At 40.2% G+C, this 27,891-nt stretch overlaps 1 protein-coding gene and 1 long non-coding RNA gene across 2 annotated transcripts in view; one reads left to right on the top strand and one right to left on the bottom strand.

Moving 5' to 3' along the window:
* Window positions 1-27,891, top strand: part of tmem178bb (transmembrane protein 178Bb) — a 61,820-nt gene that overhangs the window by 4,602 nt on the left and 29,327 nt on the right. Inside the window, exon 3 of the mRNA XM_057324388.1 lies at window positions 24,758-24,871. Within this exon, the coding sequence (XP_057180371.1) occupies window positions 24,758-24,871 (114 nt within the window). The remainder of the gene's footprint in view (window positions 1-24,757; window positions 24,872-27,891) is intronic.
* On the bottom strand, window positions 838-27,874 carry LOC130547987 (uncharacterized). The gene is made up of 5 exons (XR_008961958.1): window positions 26,101-27,874; window positions 14,040-14,154; window positions 13,633-13,678; window positions 3,032-3,257; window positions 838-1,546 (listed from the first exon to the last, which is right to left on the bottom strand). It is a non-coding gene; the product is annotated as an uncharacterized LOC130547987 (long non-coding RNA).

Consider the following 27,891-nt stretch of genomic DNA (forward strand, 5'->3'; position numbering starts at 1 on the left):
CTCAAAGGATTCGACTTCCCCATTTTCATTGTTTGAATTGGATGCCATGGGAGGAAAATGGCACGCCTTCACGGTTCAAAAAGTAAGTCCCAGTGGGACCCGGGCGCTGGCACTAATCAAACAGACATGTGTTGAGGTGGGATACCGTCTTCATCTCTTAGGAACAAGGAATACCCTGTGCAATGCAAGATACATGGCTCTGAATTTCCTCGTATAATGATTTTATTCCAAGACATATTATATCACAGAAATTGGGTGTGACTTTCAATAAAGTGGAGTAAAAGAGAAAACGTGTTCAGTAATTTTAAGATCCCTCGAGGAACTATACTTAAATAAATGAGGTATCCAATAACCCTCCGTTTCATTTCCTGTTACGGCTTTCATTGCTAACAAATATCCCTATAGCGAAATGTGCCTTGACAGAGTGCCGGGGCTCAGCCTAGTATCAGCACGTTCAGATTTGGCCTTAGAGTGGAAACTCATTAATGTGGAGAGAATATTCCTCGCTTGGAATAAGGCATGCGATTGTGCATTTGGGATATGATAGAGTTGAAATTAGCACCCAGCTTGATAGCAGCGTGAGTTATATCTCTTTTTCTCTTTCTTTTTGAAATTATGCTAATGTGATCATTGGCTACTGTGTCATACCATGACAGCTCTGTGACCCTGGACATCTCACGTGGCTCTTCATTAGGCTTAGATTGGTTCGGAGTATCTTGAGAGTTCACGCCTGTATTAAATTAGTTGGTTTAAAACCTATTTAAGACTGTAAGAAACCAGTTTATTTTTTATTTGATATTTATATTTTAGGGGCTTTTTATGCCTTTATTTGGACATGACAGTAGAGAGCGGACAGGAAAGTGTTGGGCAGAGATAGGTGGTTAAAGTTTATTTTTAAAGTCAACAGGAAATCAAAATGTAAAGTTTACCTTCTAAATAAACAAATTGGTCTTGCATTGTCAATGATCACTGGATTTAGTTTCAAAGCAAAAAAAGTTTTCTTTAGTTTTTTTTTATTTTTGTCGACGTCACAAAGCCCTCTTATTTCTCCTGCCCTTCCCTTCCAAGCACATGGCTTTATTTTTTTCACCACTATTTATGATCCAATACATTTCCAATGGATCAAATTAAGTCCTAACTAATTTTCTTCATTTCCTCATTGTTTCATACGCGATTCCGTCACATTAAATCTGCAATCTTATGCAAATCATGCCTGGAAACCTCATTGAAAACAATGAAAACAGTTTCTCCTAATAACATTATATGAAGTCCTGCTCTTGATGTTCTGTTGAAAGCTTTCCCAAATTAAAAAGAACTGATAAACGTTCACACAGCCCCGAGCCACAGAACCGACAGTTAAAAGTATTGCACATCCTTAAGTTATTTTGTGTCTGTTGTTTGCTTTTCTTTTCTTCCTTATGATGCTCACAGATCTCCTCCCTGAATCAGCCTTGCAAGGTGAACGGAGCGGATGTGTGGGAGATGTCACTCAGAGAACTGGGGTGATGCTTGTAGGTAGATGAGACGTGCAATTGCAATGCCAAAACTGAAAGTAAACAAATGTGAGAGAATAAAAGTCTGTTTTAAAACCTACCGAGCTGCCTTGTTGCCCACTGCCAACATAGGCCGCTGCTTTTTCTAAGTAGCATGTTGTCAAACCAAGGGTGCAATACTCTAATAAACAAAAAAATAAACACAAATATTGGATGAAATAATATAATATTTTTATTACATTACACCAAACACTGTTTTAGTATTGAATAAAATATAATGTCAGTTTAATTCTCTCACAACGTCCGCCATCTTGGATTTAGTTTTGCAATGCATTATGGGATTGACTTCTCTGCAAAAGCAGCAGTTTAGGGTGCATTCCTATGATGCCTTAAAATGCTCTAAACTTTCTCCATAGGCAGCTCAGCATGTTTTGAAACACTTGCTGTGGAATTACGGGTAAAACGTCCAGTCAGATGAATGCAGCTGCTTTGTGCAATTACAAGCAGAAGTGAAAGGAATAAAGAGTAGACGACAGGCGCTGTTAGTCAAGAGGAAACGGCACAAGGTCTTTCGTCCCCTGCCCCCCTCGCTCGATTTCTCTCAACGCAATTTATATTCTGGCATGCAGATTAGTCTCTTAAAAATGGAGTGCTGATGATTTCAACGTGAGCGGATTACACTGAAGTGACTCTGATAGAATGAGGTAAAACATAAGTGAAGGTGAGTTTTGCTCTCTAAATGCGCTCTCACACTTCTCATTCATTTCTGAAGGACTTCCCTTTTACAAAACACAACAAGAGCGGCCCCATTTCACTCCAAAACACTTCCCGAAGCGGTTTCACCCCAAAATCAGGTCATGGTGATATGTTGCCGGTTGTCTATGATTGGCTGTCTGTGGGAGATGTTTTTTAGCAGCAGCGTCATAGAAAATCGTCTTAAGTTTCTTCGGCTCGAGCCATGAGGCGAGTAATGCATTTGAGAGAGTGAGACAGACATCGATCTGTTCTGCCACTCATCAGTTTCCATTGAATTTGGGAGAGTGTGATAAACACCGGATGAGCTATCTAAAAGCACGAGCTTTGACCTGAAACACACTTCACAATCGGTGAACTCAGATGCTTCTAGCGTGACGTTTCACACTTATACATTTATTCATTTGGCAGACGCTTTTATCCAAAGTAGGAGAGCATATAAACATTTTGTCAACACGCTAAACAGTACCGTATGCAACTTATAGTGCATATTAATCTGCTGCTAATGTAATGTGCTAACAGATAGTTCAACCAAACATTCTTTTATCATTTACTCATCCTCATGTTATTACAAACCTGTTTGACTTTCATTCTTCTGCAAAACTCAAAAGAAGATATTTTGAAAAACAACAACTTCGGGGCACCATTGAACTCAATTGTACGACATAAAACCACAGAGTTATGTCTCTAAATATCTTCACACAGTCTTCCACAGAAGAAAGAGTCACATACAGAATGTAAGTCAAATGTTAAATCAAAATGAGCAAATAACGAGTTTTCATTACCACCCTTCACTGTGTAAACCTCCGACTTCAACTTCCTGTCACGGCTACAAGTGTCAACAGTGTTGACTGAAGCTGAAAGCCAGAGCCGACCTCTTCCTCCTCCCGGTGTCAGCTCTTCCTCAGTCTCATCGCCTCTTCCTCTCATCCTCCCGTTTGATCAATGGTTCATCAGAAGGCTGGACTTCGGTTCACGGATCAAAGATACCAATCAGCAATCCATTCAGGCCTGCAAAAAAGACAAGACGTTTGTTAAAAGCTCTATGGGAGAGAACAGGGTGATTCTAATGAGAACCACGTCTACCGCAGCTGCCGGCCTCAATGGGGAGCTTTCAGGAAGTCGACAAAGCAGGAATTATAGCAGACGGAGGCATCGCACAGCTGTCTCTTCCTCCTGGGTGCGAGAGATGTCTCGGCTCGCCTGGTGGATGGGGTAGAGGCACGTTGAGGTGTATTTGCGCTCTGAGTGACGGATAGAGGCCGTTGTTGGTATCTCTTCTGGCTGAGGCAGGCTGATAAGGCAGCAGCAGAAAGGTGCGTGACGTCACTCTTCAAGACCTGCGAATAATTCTCTCGCTTCTGTTGTCGTGGCAACGCAAAGACACCGTTTGACAAATGTTGTTCTGCTCTCTGAAGCAAGTGTTTGTTTTGTGTTTTTTTTCATTCTTGCTTTCTAATTGCTTTGGTATTTGTGAAATGAGGCCCGGGAGAGACAGGAAAAGACGTGTTTGCATGTGCGTGTGCGTTTTATTTCCACATGAAAGTGCAAACATCACCTACCTGAATACACAACTTTGATTTTCGCTATCAGGGCTTTATATGAGAAAACAGGGAGCCGTACAGCAGACAGCAGACAAACATTTCTCATAAGATCTCAGCAGTGATGATGCATTCTCTTACTTTTCTATCACCCACTATATTGTTTTTCAAGCAGCTACCACGATGTATGGGAGAATCACATGAAACCAAGCCAACATTAGTCATATTTTGCACCGAAAAAATGATATTAGATGTTGCATTTATTATAAATGGCCCGTTTGTATTTTTTTGTAGTTTTTGCATTGTGGTACTGCATTGCACACCCTAATTCTCAACACCACAATGCAAAAAAAAGAAAAACCTGTAGTACAGTATTACTTTATTGTAATCAATAAAAAATAGCAGAGTGCCATATTACAGCAAGGACAATCACTATAACAAAAACTAGCCGTAAAAATCTATTTAGCATAGGAAATCTTTTTGCTGCCTGTACAGTATTCACAGACATGAATAAGTAGTCTGATCCTCAATGATGTGTTTGGCCCTGAAGAGGTTTTGACAGACATCCTTTATCAACACATAACTATATTAATTTGTGTGATGATGTGAAACAGAAGCGTTAACATGATCACTCATCAAAACATCCTCCATCCACGACTGCATCTACGACTGCGACTTGAAAATGAAAAGGACGGGAAATTATACCAGACAATGAATTTGTTCATACAGAAAGGAGATACAGAAAGGGGAAACCTTTCTCAACAGTATTATTGTTTAAACATTTCTTTATAAGTCATTTACTACATGTTTTATTGTGTAAGCAACTTTTCAAGCTGTTTAGCTTCAGCACCTGCTTGTGTAAAAAGAGCACTTAATACAACCTTAAAGTGTATGGAAAATGCTTGTAATTTTTTATCAAGCTGTGTTACCAAATGTCTAGTTGGATCCACGGTCTATTGCTTAATAATAAATAAGATGAACTGCATAATATTTATCAAACAAGATACATTGACTTGAAAAGCAACACTGCATAAGATATGTGGTATTATTTTTATTGAATGTATGTCTTAAATACAGTATATAAGTTGCTGTAGATGTCATTTGACTTTAAAACTTAATGCAAGTCATTTGAAACCAGAAAAAAATATAAACAGCTTTAATGCATGCCACGTTAACCCTGGAACATGCAGCGCACTTGAAGAGAGACCTAAATTGAGCACTTCACTGAGATAAACTAGACTGTTTAGGTCCACTGCAAAGCATCAAAAATTCAAGAGAACGCCCCATCTTTCCTACTCACATGGGTATGTTTAAATTCCCTTCTTCAATCTGAAATATAATCAATCCTAAAAGCCAGATAAAGCGTTGCCTTAGAGACACACTAGTGGCGGCAGCATTAGCATGTCAGGCGCACTTTAGAAGAACGTAGAAAAACTACATTGCATATCCGCTTTAAACGTGACGTGCTTCTGATCGCTTCCTATAAAAGATCATAGAAGCTTTGATCTTCTAAGCAATGCTATAGTACGGAGATGATCCGCTCTCAATCCCACCATGCAACCATGACTTGAGTTAACTGTAAAAACCAACCTCTGATATCCACCATCCAAGACCAAAAGAGATTCTAATATCAACATGTGTCAACAGGCTGGTACTGTATAAGGACCTATCAGCAGGGCAACTACCATTCAGAAGAACGGGAATGCTAACAGACCCTTCCTGTCTCATATTAGGGATTAACTCATAACTTTAGGTTTTCTGTCTATGTCAGCAAATGGCGAAATTCAGGAAGTAACGCTTTTGAAATACGTGTTGAAACTTTTGGAGCAGTCAGCGGGGAGTCTGTATCTATCTCCCCACACCTTTATGAGGCGGAAAGCCTCGGGCAATGAGCTGACCTGTCAGACGAGCAGAGGAGTGTGAAACTCTCTCACCTTTTTTATCGCAATCCCAGTGGACTGCTGTCCAGACCCCAGGGCGTACAGACAAGCAAAGAAAACAACCAGGATCATTATTGACATCGCAGGTAACACGATGACACAGTGAGGGACTGATCCCGGCGCAGGGGTTGAAATTCAAAAAAGGCGTGGACTAAATAAAACGAAAGAGCATGTTTCCGTTTTTACTTGGAGAGATGGAGGAGGAAGGCGAGGATAGTCATGCGGTGAGCGGAGATGGAATTCTCTCTTGCCCAAGGGAGCTGTCATTAACTCGCAGGGCTGTAATGGGCGGGCGGTCAGGCTGCTGTTGCTAGGGTACCGGCTTCACTTTGGATCGTGAGAGCAAAGCTTCTATACCATCTGTCCGCTACACTAAAATTCCCAAAGGGAGTAAAATCTTTGTCTGGAGGAGGAAGAAAAAAGTGCATAACTCCCCCCGCCCCGTTTGTTCGCAGGACTTATTGTTTACCTTTCAGCCGGATGACAGAAGCAATGCTACGCATTTCAATGGAAGCATTTCATTTTTCTGTTGTCTTGTTATAAGTGAAAAGAATGTTCTCAAACACTCGCTCTCATTTGCTCCGCATGTCTCCAGCTGCTACATAATTGAATATACAGTATGATAACGAAGTTCGCGAGAAGGGCGAAGAGTGACACCCACACACCGGAGGCTGAAGCCTCGGGAGGTCAGCCATCTCCTCATCTCTGCTTATTTGCAAGTTGCCAGTCAACAGCGTGGGGATGTTACATACAGTACGTCTATTTACCACTGTAAGCTTATAACAGAAAAACGAAGCGCATGATTCATTTAGCAACAAGTGCATTTGAAGATAAAATGCACAAAAAACACATTATACGGCACACAATTCTTTTTTTGATGAAATTACATAGGCACTTGTATTTGTACCTTTAGAATGTACAATCGATGTAATTTGATGTGAAAAATGTGAAGCCAAATGAAAAAGCCATTTGGGCTGCAATAATGTGCCATCTTTGCAGAAAACAAATGATAGGTTTTCCACCTGAAATGGACTGGAATCTGTAAACATGTTCTATACAGCAATGTGATGTGATTTCTGGCTACAATAGAGCGTAAAAATGGTAAGCCATTTTAGAAAGTTATTACATAAAAAACCACAAACAATTACTAATAACAAAATAATGGGAATAATGTACTGCAATGAATCGTTTATCAGCAGCACATAAATAAAATAAATTCATGTTGATTTTAATAATCTTTCTTGATACATCCTATTTAAAATAGTGAGTTTATTCATTCCAGCTGCTGTCAGTTTCAGTATCATTAAACCACCGCCATCTACAACACCCCTGCACCATGGCGATAAACCAGCAGCCTTACTCCATCATTAGTGACATCAGCCAGCAGAGCCGGATATAGAAACTGACTTTATATCATTTCTTTTCGACCACTGTGGCGGCAGCTGCAAATCTAACTGTGAAATCAATTCGAATGATTTCAAGAGAAGCTGGAGAAGTTTTGGAGGTGGTGGTTCTCTCTTCGTTGGTGTGTGGAAAAGAGAAGCTGCTAAATGTTTGGAGGCTTGTATCGCTCTCAGACTGGCTGCAGCAGGGTGCCCTATGGGTAATTGCTTTTCCCTTGGGCTCTCCATAATGCCTCTGCGACTCCCAATCTCTCTCTCTCGCTCTCATGCATACACATAAGCACAAACATTCACACAACCACTTGTAATGGCAGCAATCTTCAGTTTAGTGAAGCTTTAAAATAGGGTTTCAAAGATAAAAAAGACTGCAAGACTGAAACTAACAAGGGCAGACTGCGATCAGCGAGGTGTTAATTAAGTTCACGCAGGTCCAATCGAGACTACCACCCTGCGAAAACAATCATGTATTTTTTCAAGAAAGCGTTGGCAGACACTCTAGAAAATCAAAGCACAGATCAGATCGGCAGGCTGAGGTCAAGCTCGTCGGCGGTTTTCAATTGGACGGGCTCGGATCCAATCTGCCAAAATTCCAGGCTCGGCTTGGTCTAAGGTGGAGCGCCTCGGAAATGACAAATTGTCGGCTAATTTGGCCTGATTGCGTGTTTTGATTTCAGCATTTTTTGCAAAGGCACTCGAAACACAAACACATCATGAAATCTCTCGTGTGCTACAGTATGAGGACACTTTCCCGGAGTGCCAGGCCTGTAATTGTGAACAATCAAAGATTACAATTGCCTGTCTATTTTGAATATTATTAATGGACAGTCATTAAGTTCGGTGGCACGCGATTGACGATTGTTGACGACAATTAGTTTCCTTTGCGTTTGATCGATCAGTTATTGGACCGGACAAGGTTTCCACTCGGCTTGATTAACCATATTAAAGGAGTCATATTGCACGGCTAAAACGAATATTATTGTTTGTTTTAGATGTAACGCAATGTGTATACACCATTTAAAGTAAAAAAAAAACACTGTATTTTCCACATACCGTGCATGTTTGTATCTCCTCTTTGCCCCGCCTCTCTGAAACGCGCTGATTTTTTACAAAGCTCATCGCTCTGAAAAGCGAGGTGTGCTATGATTGGCCAGTTCACCAGTGCGTAGTGATTGGTCGAATACTGCAAGCATTTCACGGAAATGTAACGCCTCTTACCATATTCGGAACATCAGGTTCCAAAGCAATTGTACTGACAGGCGATACAATGAGATTTACAATTACGCCCACCTTAACTACGTGTAGATTTGGGCGGTCTTAGTCAAATCATGTTACGAAGGTACGTAGATTCGCCGGGGTGTGGTTACACGAGGCGTTTCAGGCAAGTCTGGGTGAACATTCGCTTTTAGATAGAATGCATCTTTTGTTCCGACACTTTCATTTGTGCAATTTTACGTGTCTAATACATGCATGGGCAACTAATAACACACCAAAGACACAGAAAAACACGTACTTCCGCCATATGACCCCTTTAAAGTCTGCCACGGATTTGGCTCAGGCTGAAATCAGAGGACACAGTTATCTTGGATTTGTGGAGGAGGGACCTGAGAGTTGATCAAAATTTTAATGATGTCTCTGACGGACGGAAGCTATTGATTTTTAACCACCCATTTTACATTTGCCAGAAGGGGTTTTACGTGATCAGAATGGGCACCTGGTACTCCCCTCATGTGCAAGTAGCCAGTTTCAGGTTACTGGGCATGCACCTTGCATTTTACTAAGGAATGTTTTACCAATTTGTTTTGGTGCCATAACTCAAATATAATCATTATTTGCTCACCCTAAAGTTGTTCCAATCCTGTATGCTTTTGTTTTTATGAAACACAAGCAAAGTTGATCGATTGCTCTTTTCCACCAAACTGAAGCAGGGAAGGACACAAGCACAAAAAGCAGTCTATATATCTGTGTTGCATTTCAAGTCAGTTTTTTGTGTGTGTTTCTCACACAAGGTTATTTGACAGGCTTTAGAAAACTTGCACAAAAAATAAATGTGCCTCCTTGGTCACCTGACTTCTCCAGTCACCGTCCACTTTCATTGTGCACAGTGGCCATTCTACTTAAAGTGGATAGTTCACCCAAATATGAAAGTTCTTTCATGATTTACTCATCCTCAAGTCTTTCCAAACCTGTATGACATTCTTTCTTCTGCACAACACAAAATATGATATTTTGAAGAATGTTGGTAAACAAACAACATTGGCCCCCATTGACTTCCATTGTATGGACACAAAACCACCGAGACATTTCTCCAAATATCTTTTTGAGTCATATACATGGGTGGGCTATTTTCATTTTCAGGTGAACTATTCCTTTAAGAAAATCTTCAGAAAACGGATTCATTATAATCACCCACGACCCACGAATTTGGGTCTGGTGTTGAAAACCAGACTTGACAGATTAGTTACTATCGCCTGGCATAGTTTTCCACATGTACTGAAACAGCATTCAACATCCAGCTCCAGCGGCCCGGTGTCACTTCAGTCATTACGAGTCGCATACTTCCCCGCTCTAGCTGAAACGTTGAGTGCTTAATGCATCTTTCCACCTCTCAGCTTCCACAGGAATAGCATTCATTAATTTGAGGCCAGTATGAAGTGATGTAGAGAGTCTCAGTCAGTCAGTCGGTGCTCTTTTCCCATCTCCACATTGGGTCTGTAATTGAATTCCTGCTCCTAACAGCGGGTACAGGGTTGTGTTAATGTGGTGGGTTCTGTGAGCTGAAGTACACTGGAGTGTGTAAGATGTGCTACAGGAGAGCGCAGAACTGACGCCGCATGACGGATACAGAGGAGAGGATAATATGGTCTCTTTTTTTTGCGTGATGCAAAGTCAAACTTCTTTAAACTCTTGACTCGCTAGTGAAGGTTTTGGAACTGTCAGCCAATCAACATTCGCTTCTAAATGCCAACGAGTAAAGACGGCAAACAGGTCACTTCCTGTAATGTGTAGCACAGTGGACATTTTATTTATTCATCTGTAGGACTTTGTCATTTGACAAGCACGCAGATTCAGCTTCAATGAGATGCTAATTCGAGAAGTAGTTACAAGTGTACAAATGGACTGACAGCACCGTAGTAATCGGCCCATCTGTGAGGTGACATACAGTACAGGAAGAAAACAGTCACACCAGATTGTGGATAAAGATGGCACACGCCATGGTTCCAACCTACAAACTGGCGGTATTTGTGGAATGTTTTTCTTCTGTCTGGTTAATGCACGCTCCCCTGTTCAGTCCAGGTGAGAATCATTAGCATATCTCTGCATGTGTAATATATTCAGAGTTAATCCTAATTAGTAATATCGTCATTTTCTTGGCGTTAACATCTCAGGTTTTGGAATTATATTGGAAAGTCTGCGAATGTGGACGCTAATGTGTCCTATCAATATTGTTGCACTATTCACCCCCATCCCTCTAGTATAAACCCTGTTATCCTCCATTATAAAGTCAATTATGACATTAATGCATTTTTAACGCAGTCTGACATGTTGGAAACACTCATCAAAAGGTGGAAATGTGATAAAGATCTCAGGACATATTTTGATGAAAAATTATTAGATGATTAAATGCACAATTTACCAATTTCTGGCTTGTACATAAAAATGAAATAGAATGTAAATAATTTTTTAGTGTCAACTTGGTGGTAGAAGACAAATGCTGTCTGTGGAAAAATGGAAAATAATAAAAAGGCTTTAATTCCCAAAATGATAATTTGAGGTTTATTGTGCCTTCTGCTCTAGGTTAATCAGATAATAAATTAAAGACAGTAAAAATATCAAATGGAAATATTACCAGACCCAAGAATTACTCAGTTAATTTATCTTGCATTGACGGAACAGTCTCCAGTAAAACACCTAAACTGAACCATGTACTATACCAAATGAGAAGATATAAAACTAAAATGTAAAAAAACCCAGACTGCTTCTGGTAACTAGTTCACAAGAAATCATCCATTTGATTAAACATCCAGTCTGGGAGACTGCAGAGCTTTTATTTCATTTTCCTCAATAAAGCTTCTTGCAAAAAAGCTTCATCTATCGAGATGTTAAAGATGGGGTAACACACGCAGTTTCTGCAAATCTCAAATTAATCTTGAGTACCTATTCAGTAGTATTGCATACTTCGTATCTTCGAAAAGTATTTAGTTTGATCAAATTTATAAAAGAGAGATACAGCTGTACGATTATTTCCGGAAAAAGACGAGCTGCTGGAGGCTGGCAGGGGGGACGGAACTACAGCACGAGCACATAATCGCATTATCCCTTCGTGTTGTTTACATTATGCAAAACACAGACATATGACTTAGTTTGACTTACCGCGTACGGTTGACGTCCGGCATCTTTTAGCGCTGGGACTGCGGCATCTATCAGTTTCAAACAACTCCAAATCCAGCGTTATATCCACCGTTTATATAACATTTATCACCCAAATGCAGTGAACAAACAAACACGGCTAAACCTCCGTCAGCCGAGTGAAGCAGCATTGATGGCCGTGTGCTCTTTCGTGGGCGTGCTCTTTCTCTCACGCTAGCGCGTGGGCGAGGTCTTTCGCTCGGTGGATGACGTGTGGGTGTGCTTTTACAGGAGAATGTCCAATAAAAGGAATAGGATCCCTGTTACGAAACAGGGATCCAGACTTATAAAAAACTTTCCGAAGCAAGTTGGACTGCCGGGGGAGTGTATCGAGCACAGAAATACTATGTCATACGACCAACTTGTTTTTTAACAAGTTGACCATGTTAAGCATGAGAAGCCAGCACGTTTAACAGTGTAAAGACGTCAGAAATAGCATGTTACCCCATCTTTAACAACGGCACAATCTAATGAGAGCTGGTGAAATACCTGTTCGGAGACACAGAGGCTATTTCTCTCAGGCAGTCAGCAGGGACCCGAGACTGAAATAACTTGATTAATGTATGGCTCCGCTGTTTGCCAAAGCCCCCCGGCTCAAAACAAACAGCATTTCTTATAGCCTCCCCCTCTAGCCTGTGAATCTTTGCTTTGTAGACAAGCCGTCTGCTATTGGCTTTTTTTACTCATCTCATCTGCACACTTTCATTGAGCGGTGTTACGCTTCAAGGGCCGGGTTAGCTCAATATAAGCGCAAATTAGCTCAGGCATGAAACGGATATCAATGACACATTACGTGGCATCTGACTCGGTGCGTTGTGAGCTTTAATTGCTACCTCACATCATTTTAGCTGCTGCCCCTCACTCAAAAATGATAATCTATGGGCGTGTTGCGCCCCACCGCCATTTTAAAGCCCATACTTTACGTTAGAGCTCCTAACACATGCACTCTGATAAAGACAGGTGATCTGAGGATCTTCGCCCTCCTCGTGAGGAAGTATGCGGCGTAAAGCTTTATTTTCGACGGCTGCACCAAAAGGCTTGGCAGGTTTTAATTAAAAGCGAGGTATGCGCCGGGAAGGCAGAAGATAACATACCACTCAAACAGAGAGAAAGATGGATAGCGAGAGCAACATTGCGTTCACATTAATTAAACGCCTGGCTGACCCAGCTTTACTAAAATAGTGAGGAGAGAAGGAGGGGATCAAAAGAGAGGGAACACACACCCTTCATCGCAAGGCAAATGGAAGTGGGGCAAAAAGGGCCCAGGGATGGTTCGTGCACCATTATTAGATCCAAAACAGTTTTTCGCTTTGCATGATTCAGGCAGTAGGCTATGTTTATCATGAACGTTACTCTTAAAGCATTGCTCATCATTAAAAAATGTAAAGGTTAAAGGTGCTGTTGGCCTTAAATTTTTTATGGAATGGCATTTAGAGAGTAATCAGATAACCGGATAGATTTCACTTAAATATGACACCTGTCTCATGATAGGCCTATACTCTGTCAACTGTAAATAAAGAAAAAAGTGTTTGTTGGATGCGGTCAAATTTGCACCTGTCAATCATTTTAGCATTTAGTGGGCAGATCATATAGGGGAATAGTGATAGTGAAAATGGATAATTCAAGTGAAGTGGCATATAAACTATTGTCAGTTAATAGTTTGGATACTATTATCTTTGGATAAAAGCATCTTCCTATAGCCCGTTTCATCCGACATGCGCGCCTGGACTGCAGTTAACTTCTGGTCTGTATTTGGCTAGTGTTTAATAATATAACTGTTTGTATTTTATTTAAATTATGTTAATATTAATTTATATTATGATTTTACTTTATAATAACTGTATCAAATAAACGATTTTTAAAATTATGTTGTATGTTCATTTTATTAAATAAACAATTTGTTGAACGGGTCCTGTAGTTTGGTCGCATTTAAATAAACCGTTCGGTACATTGACATCTAGCGGTTGAGCTTGGTATCGCAGTCTAAATTCAAATTAACCGAAATAAGTCTGACGGTCGCTTCAAAATAACCAACAGTTGTCACGGCTCACAAAATGGCAATTTCAACTTTTGGTTAAAAAAACTGTATTCATACCCGTGAGCATATGGCGTTCTCGTAACCTCCGGGGTGTCGTCCGCCTCTGCAAAAGAAAACTAAGGTACATTACAGAGTAAATGAATTGCATGCATGTTCTTTCGTTTCCCGCCTTCACCCTTTTCGCTCTGTGGAATGATGGCGTTTCTGCATGAGGGCATAATTACATTGGCACGCCAGCATGACGCGCTGTGCAGAGGCAGCCCATGTTGTTAGGCATGTATTTGTAATTAGGAAGGGGGCCAAGAAATTGTTTGTGGGGCTAAGCCGCAAACATTCCACGCTAAGGGAACACATGTTGACAAGAAATGATGCAATAGTACACAGTATTTCCTCGGAAGCAATTGGCATGCGGCAGGGTTTTCAGCACCATGAAAAGTTTTTTTTGTTTGTTTTGAATTACTTACATATAACATAAGCATTAGCTTTCCTTCTTGTCACCAGCAGACCTCGTAAGCGACACAGGGTGGCAACATTGATCTAAGACTTCTCACGTCAACTCGTCCAAAGGCAACCTGTAGCCTACAAGAAAAAGTACAGTAAGAAAAATGTTTAGTTAGTTGACAAAATGGGCTGACATGGTTAGCCCTTTCTTTCTCTTGTATTATAATAAACATCTCATATCACCATTGACAGATGAAGAAAAGTATTGTCAAAAAGTTGTTCATCCCTTTCAGCTGTCTGTAGACTTTCTGTTCAGACCCCGACGAGACACTACAGACATCGGTTTTGGCCTGGCTCAACCGCTAGATCTTTTAATTCCACAAACTCCAATTTGTGAGGAGGAGACATTGCACATTATTGCCTGGAGTCGAGAGTGGGCTTTTGGGAAATTTTAAATGGTGAACACACTCATTGGAAGTATATGGCCTGGGATGTATATCTGTCCAAAGCAGATGGAATGGTGAAGGATTGTGTCCTTAGGCCTTCAAGTTTCCCTGACACAAATTTTCACCTCACTGCTGTGCTCATGTTTATCAGCTATCCAATATGTCAAGCTTTTGCACATTGCAATGAACCCTGAAGGGATTTTATTCTGGTGTAGCTTTACAAAGCCACAGATCAAGTCCGGATGCTAGATACACTATGAGGCCAAAGTTAAAGGGATGGTTCGCCCAAAAAGGAAAATTCTGTCATCATTTACTCACCCCTCTTGTCATTTTAAACCTGTATGACTTTCTTTTGTAGAACACAAAAGACGATATTTTGAAGAATGTTGGTTACCACACAATAGTGGTACCCATTCACTTTTCTTGTATGGACACAAAACCAATGGAAGTCAATGGGAACCATCATTGTTCGGTTACCAACACCGTCTCAGCAGTTTTGGGTTAATACAATGGAAGTCAATGGGGGCCAATACTGTTTGGTTACCAACTTAAAACCTCCTCATGCTAAACTAAACCCAAAAACATTTTTAAATGGAATTTTTAAACAGTATTGATAGGCTACCTCTCTCTTCCCACTTCTCGTGACATGTGTGGAATGTATTTGTTTAATCTACCACGGAGCCCACAGGAAAGTCCCTGAAGACTAAGCAAGCATCTGCCTTTTCTCTCTCAAAGTCAATTATACATATTCACAGAATTGAGGAAATGTGTGTTTTCAAATGGAAAAAGAAAAGTTACGTGCAACATGCCTCAGGTTTATTTGTCTACTGATCCACACCTTACCGAAGGTCAAACCTGCTGTCCCCTGCCTATTCAAATAAACTTAATTCAGGCAAATCTCATGTCTATCCAGAGTCGAGGTTAGAGACAGCAAAGGTTGCTTCTACCTAAGGGCCAAATTTGACATTTCCTTCCCTTCCAAAAAAAACAGAAAATAACCCCTTTAGTGTGTTCCACGCTAGTCCTGCAATTTCGGAGTCCATTATAACCCACTGAGATGAAAGTTTTGGGATAGAATTTGTGTGATCTGGTTTTATCTACACGGCAGCAAATTTGGGATCGCTCCGGGTCAAACGATTCATGGACAATCAATTGCACTCTTAGAAGGGATTTTCGGAGTTAAAGTTCAAGGGTGCTATTTCTTATCAAGAAGACAGGCGTAACAACACCCTCATCCGCAGCTCGAATTCATGTGTCCTGTTGCACTCGAACTTGCGTGTAGGCGCACTGATGTTGAGAATCTATGAAGAGTGACTAAAGCTTAGAGCTGCAATCTGAAATCTTTGAGGGTTTTGTAACACCACTGCAGGATAGTTTGTCTTTACTTTTACACAGCAAAACATTTTTTTTGCATTTTGGTCTAGTTTTCTAGTACAAATATTTAAGAAATCTTAAAATATGATTTCTGCTTTGATTTCTGAAAAAAAGTAGCAAAATGAAATAGGTTTAAGTTTAAAATATGTGCCAATGGGGTAAGAAAAAAAAACTTGAATTAGGTTTACCGAATTAAGTTGAAACTTGATTTTTGGACATATATTCACTTAATTTTGAGACCATTGACTACCATAGGAGAACAAATTACAACAGTAGTCAAAAGTGCCCCAGAACCGTCTGCTGTCATAAACAGTCTTCAAAATATATTTTGTGTTCAACAGAAATTTATAAAGCAATTTTTCCTACTATGATAGTCAATGGAGTCCAAGAACTGTTTGGATTCCAGCATTCTTTCAAATATCGTTCTCGTTCATCAGAACAAATACATTTATACAGATTTGGAACAACTCCATTTTTTGGTGAACTGTCCCTTTTATATCTTGAGTCACTTTGCTTCTCAAGTAAATGTATCTTAAGAATTGTTAGATATTTGTAGTAGAAAACAAGAAAAAAATTGTAAGAAGGTTAAACACTAATTTTATGTACTTGCTCAATAACTGATTTTTGTTTATTTTTAATCAAAAATGTTACTAATTGCAGCTCTAAAGCACAGTTCTGCATGACATTAAATTCAATTTAAGAGTCTTACAAGACGTATCCCACAGGAATAAATGTAAGATCATGTGATCACTATAGCAGCAAAAGAAAACTTGTCCACTTGTCTGTACCGCTAGCTAACATTATTGACGACAGCATGCCCAGCAATAACAAAAGTGGCATAATCAGTTGATCCAAGTAAAGTGCTTTATCAATAAACTACTTCGCATAAAGATTCTCAGACAGATTGCCTGTATATGCCCCTCAGATGTCTGTCTCATAAAACCCTTCAACCTCTTTTCATTGAGGCTGATGTCAATCTTGAACTACAGCGTACATAGTCATTTATTATTTACAAGCAATATAAAACAACGCTGCTTTTCTGTTTGCTTTCTGTGAAGAAAAAATATATTTTTTCTGTCCAAACAATCCTTTTTCGGGCACATTAATTATCCTCTATCAGCGCAAACAATGTCTTTCCAATAGCTGTCTTGATGGGGAAGGTTAGGCAGCTTTATTTTACTTCTGGAGAATTCCTTCAACGCCCCGCAGTTTTATCTTTTGCTAACATGCAAACAAGATCTAAAATTAACTCTCATTAGGTGCTTGGCGAGAGTTAAAATTGGCTTAGATGAGTAAATAAAAAGAGTTTCTGGCCAGCTGGCCGCTAACCAGTGGCGCAGTGACCACGCTTAGAAATTTCTAAACTAGCGCCCACTTACCAGCCTTTCAGCAAATCTGTTCGATGAACATACGTCACCTAATTAATATTCATGAGCCAGGCCACTCCTACATCTTTGCCTTTAGCTAAATAAGGAAATAATACACAGATATTTTACTAGTTTACAACAGGGGCGTAGCCAGAACTTTACTTTAGAGGTGGCCAGGTAAGACCCAGTGATTTTATTAGGGTGACCAAAAAAATCCTTACAGACAATTACAATTCTTTAACTTCTACTGTAATTTACACCAATTCTTCATTACACATAGTTTGCTGGTCAAAAACATACACAAAGAACGTAAAGTAAACAATTTATTTGCAATGCTTTCATGTGATAACATTATTTTAAAATAATTTGCTAGCTATCAATTGCAGAAAGATAGCATTATTTATAGAAAATAAACATTGCAGTACCCCAACTTAAACTTTTGCGAAAATGTAATTAATGAATGAAATCCAGTTAAACAAGACTGATTTTACTGACCTGATCCTTCTGCTCGCGAAGAACTTCCATGGTACACAGACAGTACACTGTCACGAAGCGGTTAGCAGCTGTTCAGCTATTTGTTTGCGTCAGTGCGTCAGCGTATGACATCATATTAACGCGAGAGTAATGTTCTCGCGTTACTTTCAGTGCATACGCTAAATTATCTGCACAGTAAACTCCGACACACATCTTAAAACTGCCTCACACAACAGAGGTGGCCAGATAGGTGGCCATCCATCATTCAGGGGTAGCCGTGGCCACCCATGGCCACCATGTAGCTACGCCTCTGGTTTACAAGTTTAGTCTAGACGACACCTTGAGCCACAGTAACTTTTATGTTTAACCTTTATAATGACACCTCAAACTGAATGCATCTCACGGGAGCCGCCAGTCGGTTTTGCGACCGGCATTATCCATTCACTGCGAATGTCAGCGAAATATTTAATGGCAACGTGAGGTTTTCTCCTAGAGGGATGAAGGACAGAGTGTTGGCAGCCATTTCCAGGTCCTTAATTAAGCGGCTCTCTGTGTCAAGATAGTATCGGTGGGTAATGTCTGTCCACACTTCCATCTGCTGCACACAACAGATAATGATAATGCTTTTTAATCATCTCGTCCTTCACGACACACCAAACGCTACAGGCCTGACTGGCATCCACAACACCATCCGCAGACTTGTCAAAAGACAAAGAATTAACTTAAAGGAGTCATGATTAACTGGATAAACAAGGTTGTAGCCTGGTTACACAAATAAATACCTCAAAATTGCATTATAAAGACGATGGACAACATATTGTTGGAGACCGTTTTGTCACTGGCTTGATGTCTGAACAGCAGGATGGTGGAGACCACACAGCAGCCCGGCTTCATCCATCTTCATACTCAAACACAGTGGCGCTTGAGGGCTTCTATCATGTACATACTGATTCTGGAAAATTACAAGAGACAAGCTACTCCCGAGGGAAGCCTCCATGGCTCTTCAAAGACAGGGCAGAGTGTAAATCTCTCGACACGATCCACGGCTGTTCAGAGCCAGAGCAAACAAGGGTCAATATTCTGTGCATCACTTCCAAAAGGCAAGCAACACATTGTTTTCTTAGGAAACTTCTATAGCAAAACTGAATATTAAGAGTACAGTGGTGTATGAGTATTAAGTAAGAAAATAAATAAATGCACTCATAAACATACAAATGTACATGTGAGAAACATCACCTATGCCAAGCCAGACTCTCACTCTCGGCTGGTAAACAGGATCGGCCTCAATAAATCTTAGCATTAAAGGCGGGGTGTCTGATTTTCGAATTACGCTTGTTTACACAAAGTCGGGCCGAGTACCAAAACAACCTTGTAGCCAATCAGCAGTAAGGTGCACAGTGCACAGGACGGACATTAGTTGAGCCGACCGCTGACGCAAACGTAAGATGGGGGTAGGGGTGTGTCTGTTTTGGTGATTTGAACATCAACAACGGCTAAGAGAAATCGGACACCCCGCCTTTAACAAAACTAACTCTTTATTACATGCATCATGACATGCTCAGCATCTGGAGCATCTCTGAATAAATTCCGCTTCACTTGTAATACCGAGACATGTATTTCCCTGCAGCCACTGGCTGATCTGAATCCCATCTCTGTTGGACTGAGTTGTAATTATGAAGACAATGAAACACCACATGGGTTTAGTAAATACATACATAACAGTCATCCACCCCCAACCCGTACACTTAACTGGTGAATCTCGACCGCTAATCCAGCATGACTTGGGTTCAGGGAAGGGATGGACTGCAATGTGGGTCACCAAATAATGAGGCCAGGCCGCATACTGCACCGTAGACTCCATCTGCTCATTGTGTCTGTCTCTGCCAGCATTATGTCCTAAACCAGAACCTTTTTGGCTTTGAACTATGAGCTTTTGTTGCATGATATTGAAATTCAGCTTTACATGAAAAATAACTCGCAAAAAAAGAGGAAATTTATAAGATGTGTAAAATACATACAGACCTTTAAATAATAATTCATCACACATCTATTAAAAGATTACCTATTCAATATCTTATTCTACATGTATTAAATTATTATTATTGTTAGTTTGTTTAAATTGTTGTAGCAGCTACTAGATGTTTTATTTATTACAAATTCAATATTTAACATTGTTATTTAATATTTGTATTATGTAATAATACAGAGTATGAGACTAGAGTAATTTATTTTTTAAAGGTAGTAGTAATTTTCTTATTTTAATTATGAATAATAATAATTATTATTACTACTACTGTTATTATTGATATTGGTAATATTATTATTATTATAAGTATTATTATTATTATTAGTTATATCATAAACCTGTAGATTCATTTATGAACAATACATGTAAAATAAAGATTTATTTTTTATGATGCTACTTGAAAATTCTCGATTTATTGCATAAAAAAACACACAATTTTCACGTTTATATATTATTATACTGTACCAATAAAAACAAACCTTCAATTTCAACGTATGTTTTTTAAGAAAATTCTTTCAAATACTCCTCATCCATACTTCCTTTAATACACTTTTATAGAGTTATTTCTTGGTCCAGATGATGTACAAGCATTGGGCTGCTCAGCCCACACATAAACAGTTAGAGGGAATTGCAATTAATAAAAGAAATGGGAACTCGGATATACACAGCCATTAGCAAGCTGCTGTTCCAGCATTGCTCACAACCAAAAGCCACGCATGCATTTATGTCAGCCATCGGACCCTGGAGCCGCAAGAAAAACAGATTGTACCCCACGCCACTAAATGACAGGAATGTTTGATGCCCATATGCGCGCGGGTGACAACCCACAGCGGACATAAGCTGAATATTGACTCATAGGCAGAGTTATGCCAAAAGCCTCTTTCTGTCCCCATCACAATCCTTTATCTACATCATAAGGACATAGATCACCATGAGGCACATTTATAATTAGTTTGTGGAGTGCTGGGTCAAACAATATGAGTCAGCTAGATGATAACGGCGCTTTAGGACTGTTAGTGAAAAGTGGAGCTTACTCCGGCTTTGATGAAGCACTTATATGATGGCTTTTGTTAATCTTTAGCCATGACACAAATGTCTGCATGGGCACAGCGTGCTTTGAATTATAATGCTCGTCAGAGGCAAGTCCGAAACAAAGTTGAATCAGTTTGTTTGTGGGACACTGTGTAATCAAGAAAGAAATACTAATTAAAATGTTACGTTTTTATTGTACAACACTCATTTAACTTGATTGGACGAGCAGTGTTCCAGACATCATGTCATGGGTTGCTCGGCAACAGGATGCTTTAGGCATTTTTTTGGGACCGTTTTAATTGGCGGCGCTAAAATAAACAAAACAACTGGCCATTTTTGTTTCAAATTTAAAAAAAAAAGTTTAAAAGAATATTGAGCAAATACAAAAATCCAAATCACAGTGTGGCGATATTCAGTACAACGGCACAAGTCCGTCACTCCTGGGTATCATCAAATAATCCAAAGGATTATCGCAGGCATGAATAGCAAACCGAATCAAGCTATAATTTTCCTCGAAACCACCTCGGCAGCGTGTTTGACCCAAACGGTGAAACAACAAGAACAACATAATGATGACTAATGCATGCCATTGAACAAAGGGAATTGCAGCACATGGCAACGGCTCGGCTGCGGGCTCGTAGAGGTGGGGGGGAGTTTATGATTGATGGAAATAAATACGAAAAGCTTCACATCAGCTTCACCAGCTGATCATTCTCGCCTCCACGACTGCGTTACCGCTTAGTAAACAACTATATCACTAGAATAGATACAGCCCTCGGTCCAGTGCAGTTGTGTATATACACGCTACACTTCTGGCAGACGGAATGATGCAAAATACCTCCTGACAGATTGTTTTACATTAATCCAGCACTGTATTTTGACGTGACATTTTTTTGTTGTATAAAACAGTTTGACTCACCACTCTCAACACAAAAGAAGATATTTCGAGAAATGTCTCCGTGGTTTTGTGTCCATACAATGGAAGTCAACGGGGGCCAGTGTTGTTTGGTTACAAGCGTTCTTTAAAATCTTTCTGCAGAAGAAAGTAATACAGATGTGGAATGACACTTGTATGTAGCGCTAATGTTGAGATATTACTGTATGTTACACCACACAGCACTATATAGATCCAGGTCGCATGAAATGAGAACACCGGACACATGTAATTGATGCAAGGACACAAGAGTGCATGTCAGAAATCAGTCCAATGTATTTGTAATCAGTTACCTTATTGACATGAAGCACTTCCACAGGTTGAGCAGGTCTGTCTTCTACTGCTGTCGATATTGTGGATCGGATCTTTTGTTTAGACTGGTTTGTCTAATTAGAAGGCCTGTATTGGCCAGAGGAAAAGAAAAACTGAAGCTGGGGGCTCATGAATTATTGAAAGGATTGAAAAGACAATGACGTTCCATAAGAAATTCAAAGCGTTGTTCATTTCACAACATTTTCTATTGCCCTTCGTTTGGCGAAATGCTCTGACTGTGCTGCAAATGGATTATTTAAAATGCATTTATTTATTTGTGTTATTTATCTGTTTTTCAATTCGGCTGAGCAGCTGCATTAGCTGTGGATAAGTGATTAATCTAAGAGCAAACAGCTTAAATGTCCTTGCGATAAAGAAATATCGTCTTATTCACCCTTCTGAAGAAAAAAATGAACTGTAAAATGTCTCTTCCCTCAGCGTGATGGTTGAAGCAAAGCGAGAGAGGCCAGAAATTCATAAATAAGTAAGAGACTCTCGCAGTCTGCCAAAGCCATGTCTGCAGACTTTAGATTAGTACAATGAGCAAGAAACTAGACAGTGGGGGCGTCTGCTACGTCCTCTGCAAAGAAATAGTACTCGTTTTGATATGCGCATACACACGCAGACATGCATGGATTTAAAAAATCTGAGCTCGCTGTTAATACGTCCCTTTTGCTTTAACGACAGCATGATGGGCACCGAGTTCTGTGCAAAAACTGATGCCACGTGTTATTCTAGCATGATTTGAGAATGTTGCAAAGAGCATCAAGAAAATTGAGGAAGGATGTCAACGAACAAAACAACTCGCAAGGGGAGCCAAATTACATTTCATTGACTGGCACACAGTCTCGTGAACATTAAAACTCCCATTAAAGGTGCACTGTGTGATATTAAGCAGGATCTATTGACAGAAAGGCAATATAATAGACATAACTATGTCTTCAGAGGTGTATAAAGAATCTTACACAATGAAGCGTAGAATGAGCAGTTTCTATGTACATACACCACGGTTCCCCTTACATAAAATTCGCCATGTTGTTTCTACAGTAGCCCTAAATGGACAAACTGCCCTACAGAGTGTGTTTCTCCTTTGAGATACGTAAATCTCCTTTGACAAAAAAGCGAAAACGTGACGACATCTTAGTTCTGTGTCAGCCGCCCTAGTGCTTCGAAAGGGAGGAGTAGAGTGAGCCGTTGGTTGCAATTTGCAACCTCACCACTAGATGCCCCTAAATTTCATTCACTGGACCTTTAAAACAGATGCTTTGTTCTAGAAATACAGCAAGACATATATCTAAACAACCGGACACAAACCAGACACTCCAAAAACAGCAACAACATTCAAAGTTAATGGCTATGCCTGAACCAGCTCTATATTTTAGTCACCTCCGAAGCGTCCGAGTGACACTTTACAAGCTGCTTTAGTCCGTGATGCCTTTAGCCTTTCCTGGCGTATTTAAAATCCATTCAACTCTCCCAGGCTTTGCCGGCCATCAAATAAAATCTATACTCAGGAACGCTGCTGTCTGGTCGGTCTGGAAGAAGGATGGTTTCGGTTTACACCCGATCGCTGACCCGATCGGCTTTAACTCCGCAGGGAAGCGCAGGGCCGAGAACGATCTGTCTTACATGCCCGTGTAACTAGAGATGTTGGAGGTGTCTTCCGTTGAACACGAAGCAAGCCATGTTAAAAGAAAACAACACAGTAACCGTGGAGCGATTCGTTTGGACCAATGATCTAGAAATTGTAGATTCTAGATCATGGAGTGCTTTAGGATATACGCATCCTAAAGCACTCCATATACTCTATGTAAATTTGTCCTATATAAGATCCTTGTATACGGTATTTAAAGGAAATTCAATATTATAGCAGCCATAAAGTATAGAATGTCCTCAATTACTACAGCGCATCCGATTCCAACCCGTGGCGCTAATGATTTTTTAATCAATGTGGCATTGGAAGTGCCCTGGTAACACAACATAGGTTTTAGCTGGTCTAGTGGTTTGTGGAAGAATGAGATAATGGAAGACCAGGCCAAACGCTGGGGCTATAATAATTCGTTCAGAATGAAAAGAGGCTGCCATTTTCTATCTTTATCATCAACAGGAAATGATATCTTGGACAATAGTGCAGACAGGGTCGCTGGCATGTACCGAACAGTGAAACATGTATCATTATCTTTGCCAGTGGACATTTACACTGGGGATCTGTGGGTGTGCGTGAACTGAAATGTGAGAACTTCGTCTGACTGTCTAAAAGTCGCAGGCCCCATACTAAAGGCAATGTAATTCTAAAAGGCGCTTCGCAAAGCTCCCAAATCGAATATTTTTTTAGTCAGAAAGCGCTGCGTCTCTCTCCCTAAAGCTGCAAGATTTGCTGTACGAGTTGACTGTAAAGCCTCGACATACATTTTAAATGTGACATGGGCGATGTGAAACTACTATGGGCAACCACTGTTGCCTTCAGAGATCGCACAAAAGAGTTGAAAAAGTTGTACTGTAATCTTGTGGAACACAGCATGATGAAATCTCACAGAGATGTGTTCAGCCTGACGTACACATAAAAATGGAGACAGAATGTATAGAAGATCTATAAAACTGGACCAAAGCCAATACAGAGTGATTCTGCTCTATCATTTACCTTCTTGTCAATAAAAACAAGCTGACAGCATTTCATCACATCCATCAGCAATACTATTGACTTATGATTTAGTAAATCACTGTTCAGGTTTACATTTTGTACGCCTGCTAACTTTTCTGTCCTCTTTCCGTACAGGTTCTATTGCAAGATGCTCCTATATCAAGTACCACTACTCCTCAGCCGCAATACCCAAGAATCTCTCGTACAACATCACCAAGACCATTCGCCAGGATGAGTGGCACTCTTTGCGTGAGTTACCTTTGACCCTTTTATCATTTTCATTTTTTCCACTTTTATTGTTCCATTCAAATGATACATTTTATCTGTAAGTGTGTACCATGGGATTCGAAGCCATGTCTGTGATGCTGCAAGTGCAATACTCTACCATTCTAGCTCCAAGAAAACAGGAAACAAATCGATTTGAATCTTTACCACTTCAATGTGACATTTCATGCCTTGTCCTGATTAAATCGTCATACCAAACTACATTTACGGTACAAATCTGTGTATGTTCTGGTTTTAAGAGAAGCCCTCTAAACAGTACAAACAGTAATCACTGCACAAAAGGTCATGCTAGATTAGGAAGGCATGAAGCGGACCTGTGTATTTTTATTCATTTATTTTGCTTGTGCAAGCTCTCGGTAGACCTACAGCTAAAGATGAGGTGATTTGTTGTTGCTCGGTAAAGAGAGGAAGTAGGGTACATATCTCAAAGTCAGATATGGCTTGTTGACCCAGTTTTAAGTGGTCTCGTCCCTGCAGAAAATTGAAATTATGAAGGTGTTTTTATGGAGAAATGGTGGAGAACTCTCTCCAACGCTACGAGTGGCCATTAGCAGGCCCACTTGGAAAATGTTCCAGCAGAACTGTGTAGAAAGTTCAGAAAAATTGTTCACAAAACTGTTCACAAACGCTTTCCAACTTGTCCAAACATGGCCGTTTGTGTTGGCCGCACAACAGATGAGATTCCCCTGCTGGCTAACAGCCAAAAACTCGATGCCAATTTTTACTACAGTTTTGAAAATGTACAGCGAGAAGGCGAGTGTGTAAATCTACGGTACACGTAGGGCACTATATCTTAAGAGTATCTGCTTGTCCGGAGTCCTTTTATTGGATGAGATTGTTGTTTGAAGAACAGGACAAAGCCTTGCACTCAAACTGTCATGGAGTCACACTCCACCGAGCCAGAGCGATCAGAATGTGTCAGCTGACTGGAGAGACACCTCTCCTTTAACCCAAAAACCCACCAGTACGCCTCTCGCTTTCCTCGTGGTCTTCTGTTCTAAGATGGAGGGGTTATAAAACCAGAGATGCATAAATGACACCGTAAGGGAGAGACAGACCTTCTCAGTGCAGTCAGGGGTAACAGATGAAAGATGGGCTCGCTGGCAGGAAGCAGTTCTCAGTTTCTATTTTGTGCTTGATAGCTGTACCTGATTCATCTGGGATTCTGCAAGTTTGGCCAACTCGGCACGTACCTTTTCATTTGGAGTTCGGATGGTCAGCGGGGGTTCAGCTTGCTCCTGCTGGTTGTTGCTATTGTATACTGTAACAACAGAATTGTGCAGATAAAAACAACCATTCAGAAGTTGATACATATTTTCAAGCAACATATAAATTGTTAGCATGTATTTTCAATTCCTTTAAAGCTGTAATTGATAAATTTTTTGCCTCTCTATCGCCATCTGTTTAAAATAAAAAACTGCAGGTTACTTTATGTATACTTTATGCATTTTATAAGCTTAATGTTGGAAATCAGGTTAAACGCAAGGTGACAGTTTTGAAAACTTGTGTTTAATGTACTTGCTCAATAACTGATTTTTGTTTAGTTTCTAACCAAAAAAGTTACAGATTGCAGCTTTAATAGTCGCAAACCATCTTACCACTCTTTCCAATACAACAAGCCAAAAATTGCCATGATCTCATGTCATATTAAGTTGTTTTATGGTTCTCTAGTGGTTCTTTTGTGAAAATAGTCATGTTTATCAAGTTGGCTATTTTATCTGTAATGCCATGGCTTCTGCTGTAGAGAAAGATGCAATGGTGCCCGCCGTGGAAGGTCACTCTCTCAGTTAGGCTAATGCCAGAGATGTTTAATGTGCTTATAACTGCCTGCACAGCTGTTTCATTTCTCATCCAAACAAACCAATCGGGCATGATGGATGGGTCCTGTCCTGGCTTGAGAGAGCAAAAAAACATAAAAAACAGAGGTAAACGAAGATAAAACAAACAGACAGCACAGCTTTCGCAGCTTTGACCTTATTGAGTGACATTAATTCTGGAGGTCAGAAGATCAAAAACTCTCCATTACAAGACACTGATGAGTAAATTACTTCAATGGCGTTCAGACAAAAATATACCTGAGATACATTGAACTTCTAAATCCTGATACGTGAACCGTCTGCACGCAAGGGCAGATCAAAGCTTGTGTTTCGTATCGACGCCTAGAATCATTCGAGCGTTGTGCCCCGTTGTTTTTTCTCGTGTTTCGTTCGGGCGAGATCCCAGACGTGACATTTCATATAGAGTGTGAAATTGAACAAAGGCAGGTTCGAACGTTCCCCCCGCGTTCATAATGCTTGTCTGCTCGCGAGTGTCAGTCAGACGCCTGGAAAACGACTACACCAGCAAGAAAATCACAAATCAAGACATTTCTTCTATTATGCTGGCTATCAAAGCCAAACAGGAGCCAAAATCACTTGTTTTAAGCTATTGGAAGCATATTTCGCAAACACGGGAGGCTTTTGGGCGTTCCGTCTTCGGATCAAGGCGGTCTGGTTCAGTGACTTCAGCAGATTAGGGATTTTGTAACATCAAAAGGAAGCTGCAAAACTAGCAGCAGGAAGCTGTCAACAAACATGACAGGAAATAATCTGCTGTGATGCGTCAAGGTGCCTGAAGAGGCGAATTATGATCTCTGTTGCCAAATCTTGCGAATCTTAGTGTGTTCATCTCAGAGACTGCTTAGTGGTTTAGGGACTGCAAAGAGTCAACCGTGGGGTAAGAAAAGAGAATTTAGCCTTTAAAGGGATAGTAGCAATATAATATGTTTATTATTTGTATTATTCATTAAAGGTCCCATGTGTAATTTTTTGGAGGATCTTATGACAGAAATGCAATATAATACACATAACTATGTCTTCAGAGGTGTATATAGACCTTACATAATGAAGCGTTATGTTTTATTACTTTAGAATAAGATATTTCTATCTAGATACACCACGGGTCCCCTTACATGGAATTCGCCATGTTGTTTCTACAGTAGCCCT

This window comes from Triplophysa rosa, linkage group LG24, assembly GCF_024868665.1.
Source record: "Triplophysa rosa linkage group LG24, Trosa_1v2, whole genome shotgun sequence".
Lineage (NCBI taxonomy): Eukaryota > Metazoa > Chordata > Actinopteri > Cypriniformes > Nemacheilidae > Triplophysa > Triplophysa rosa.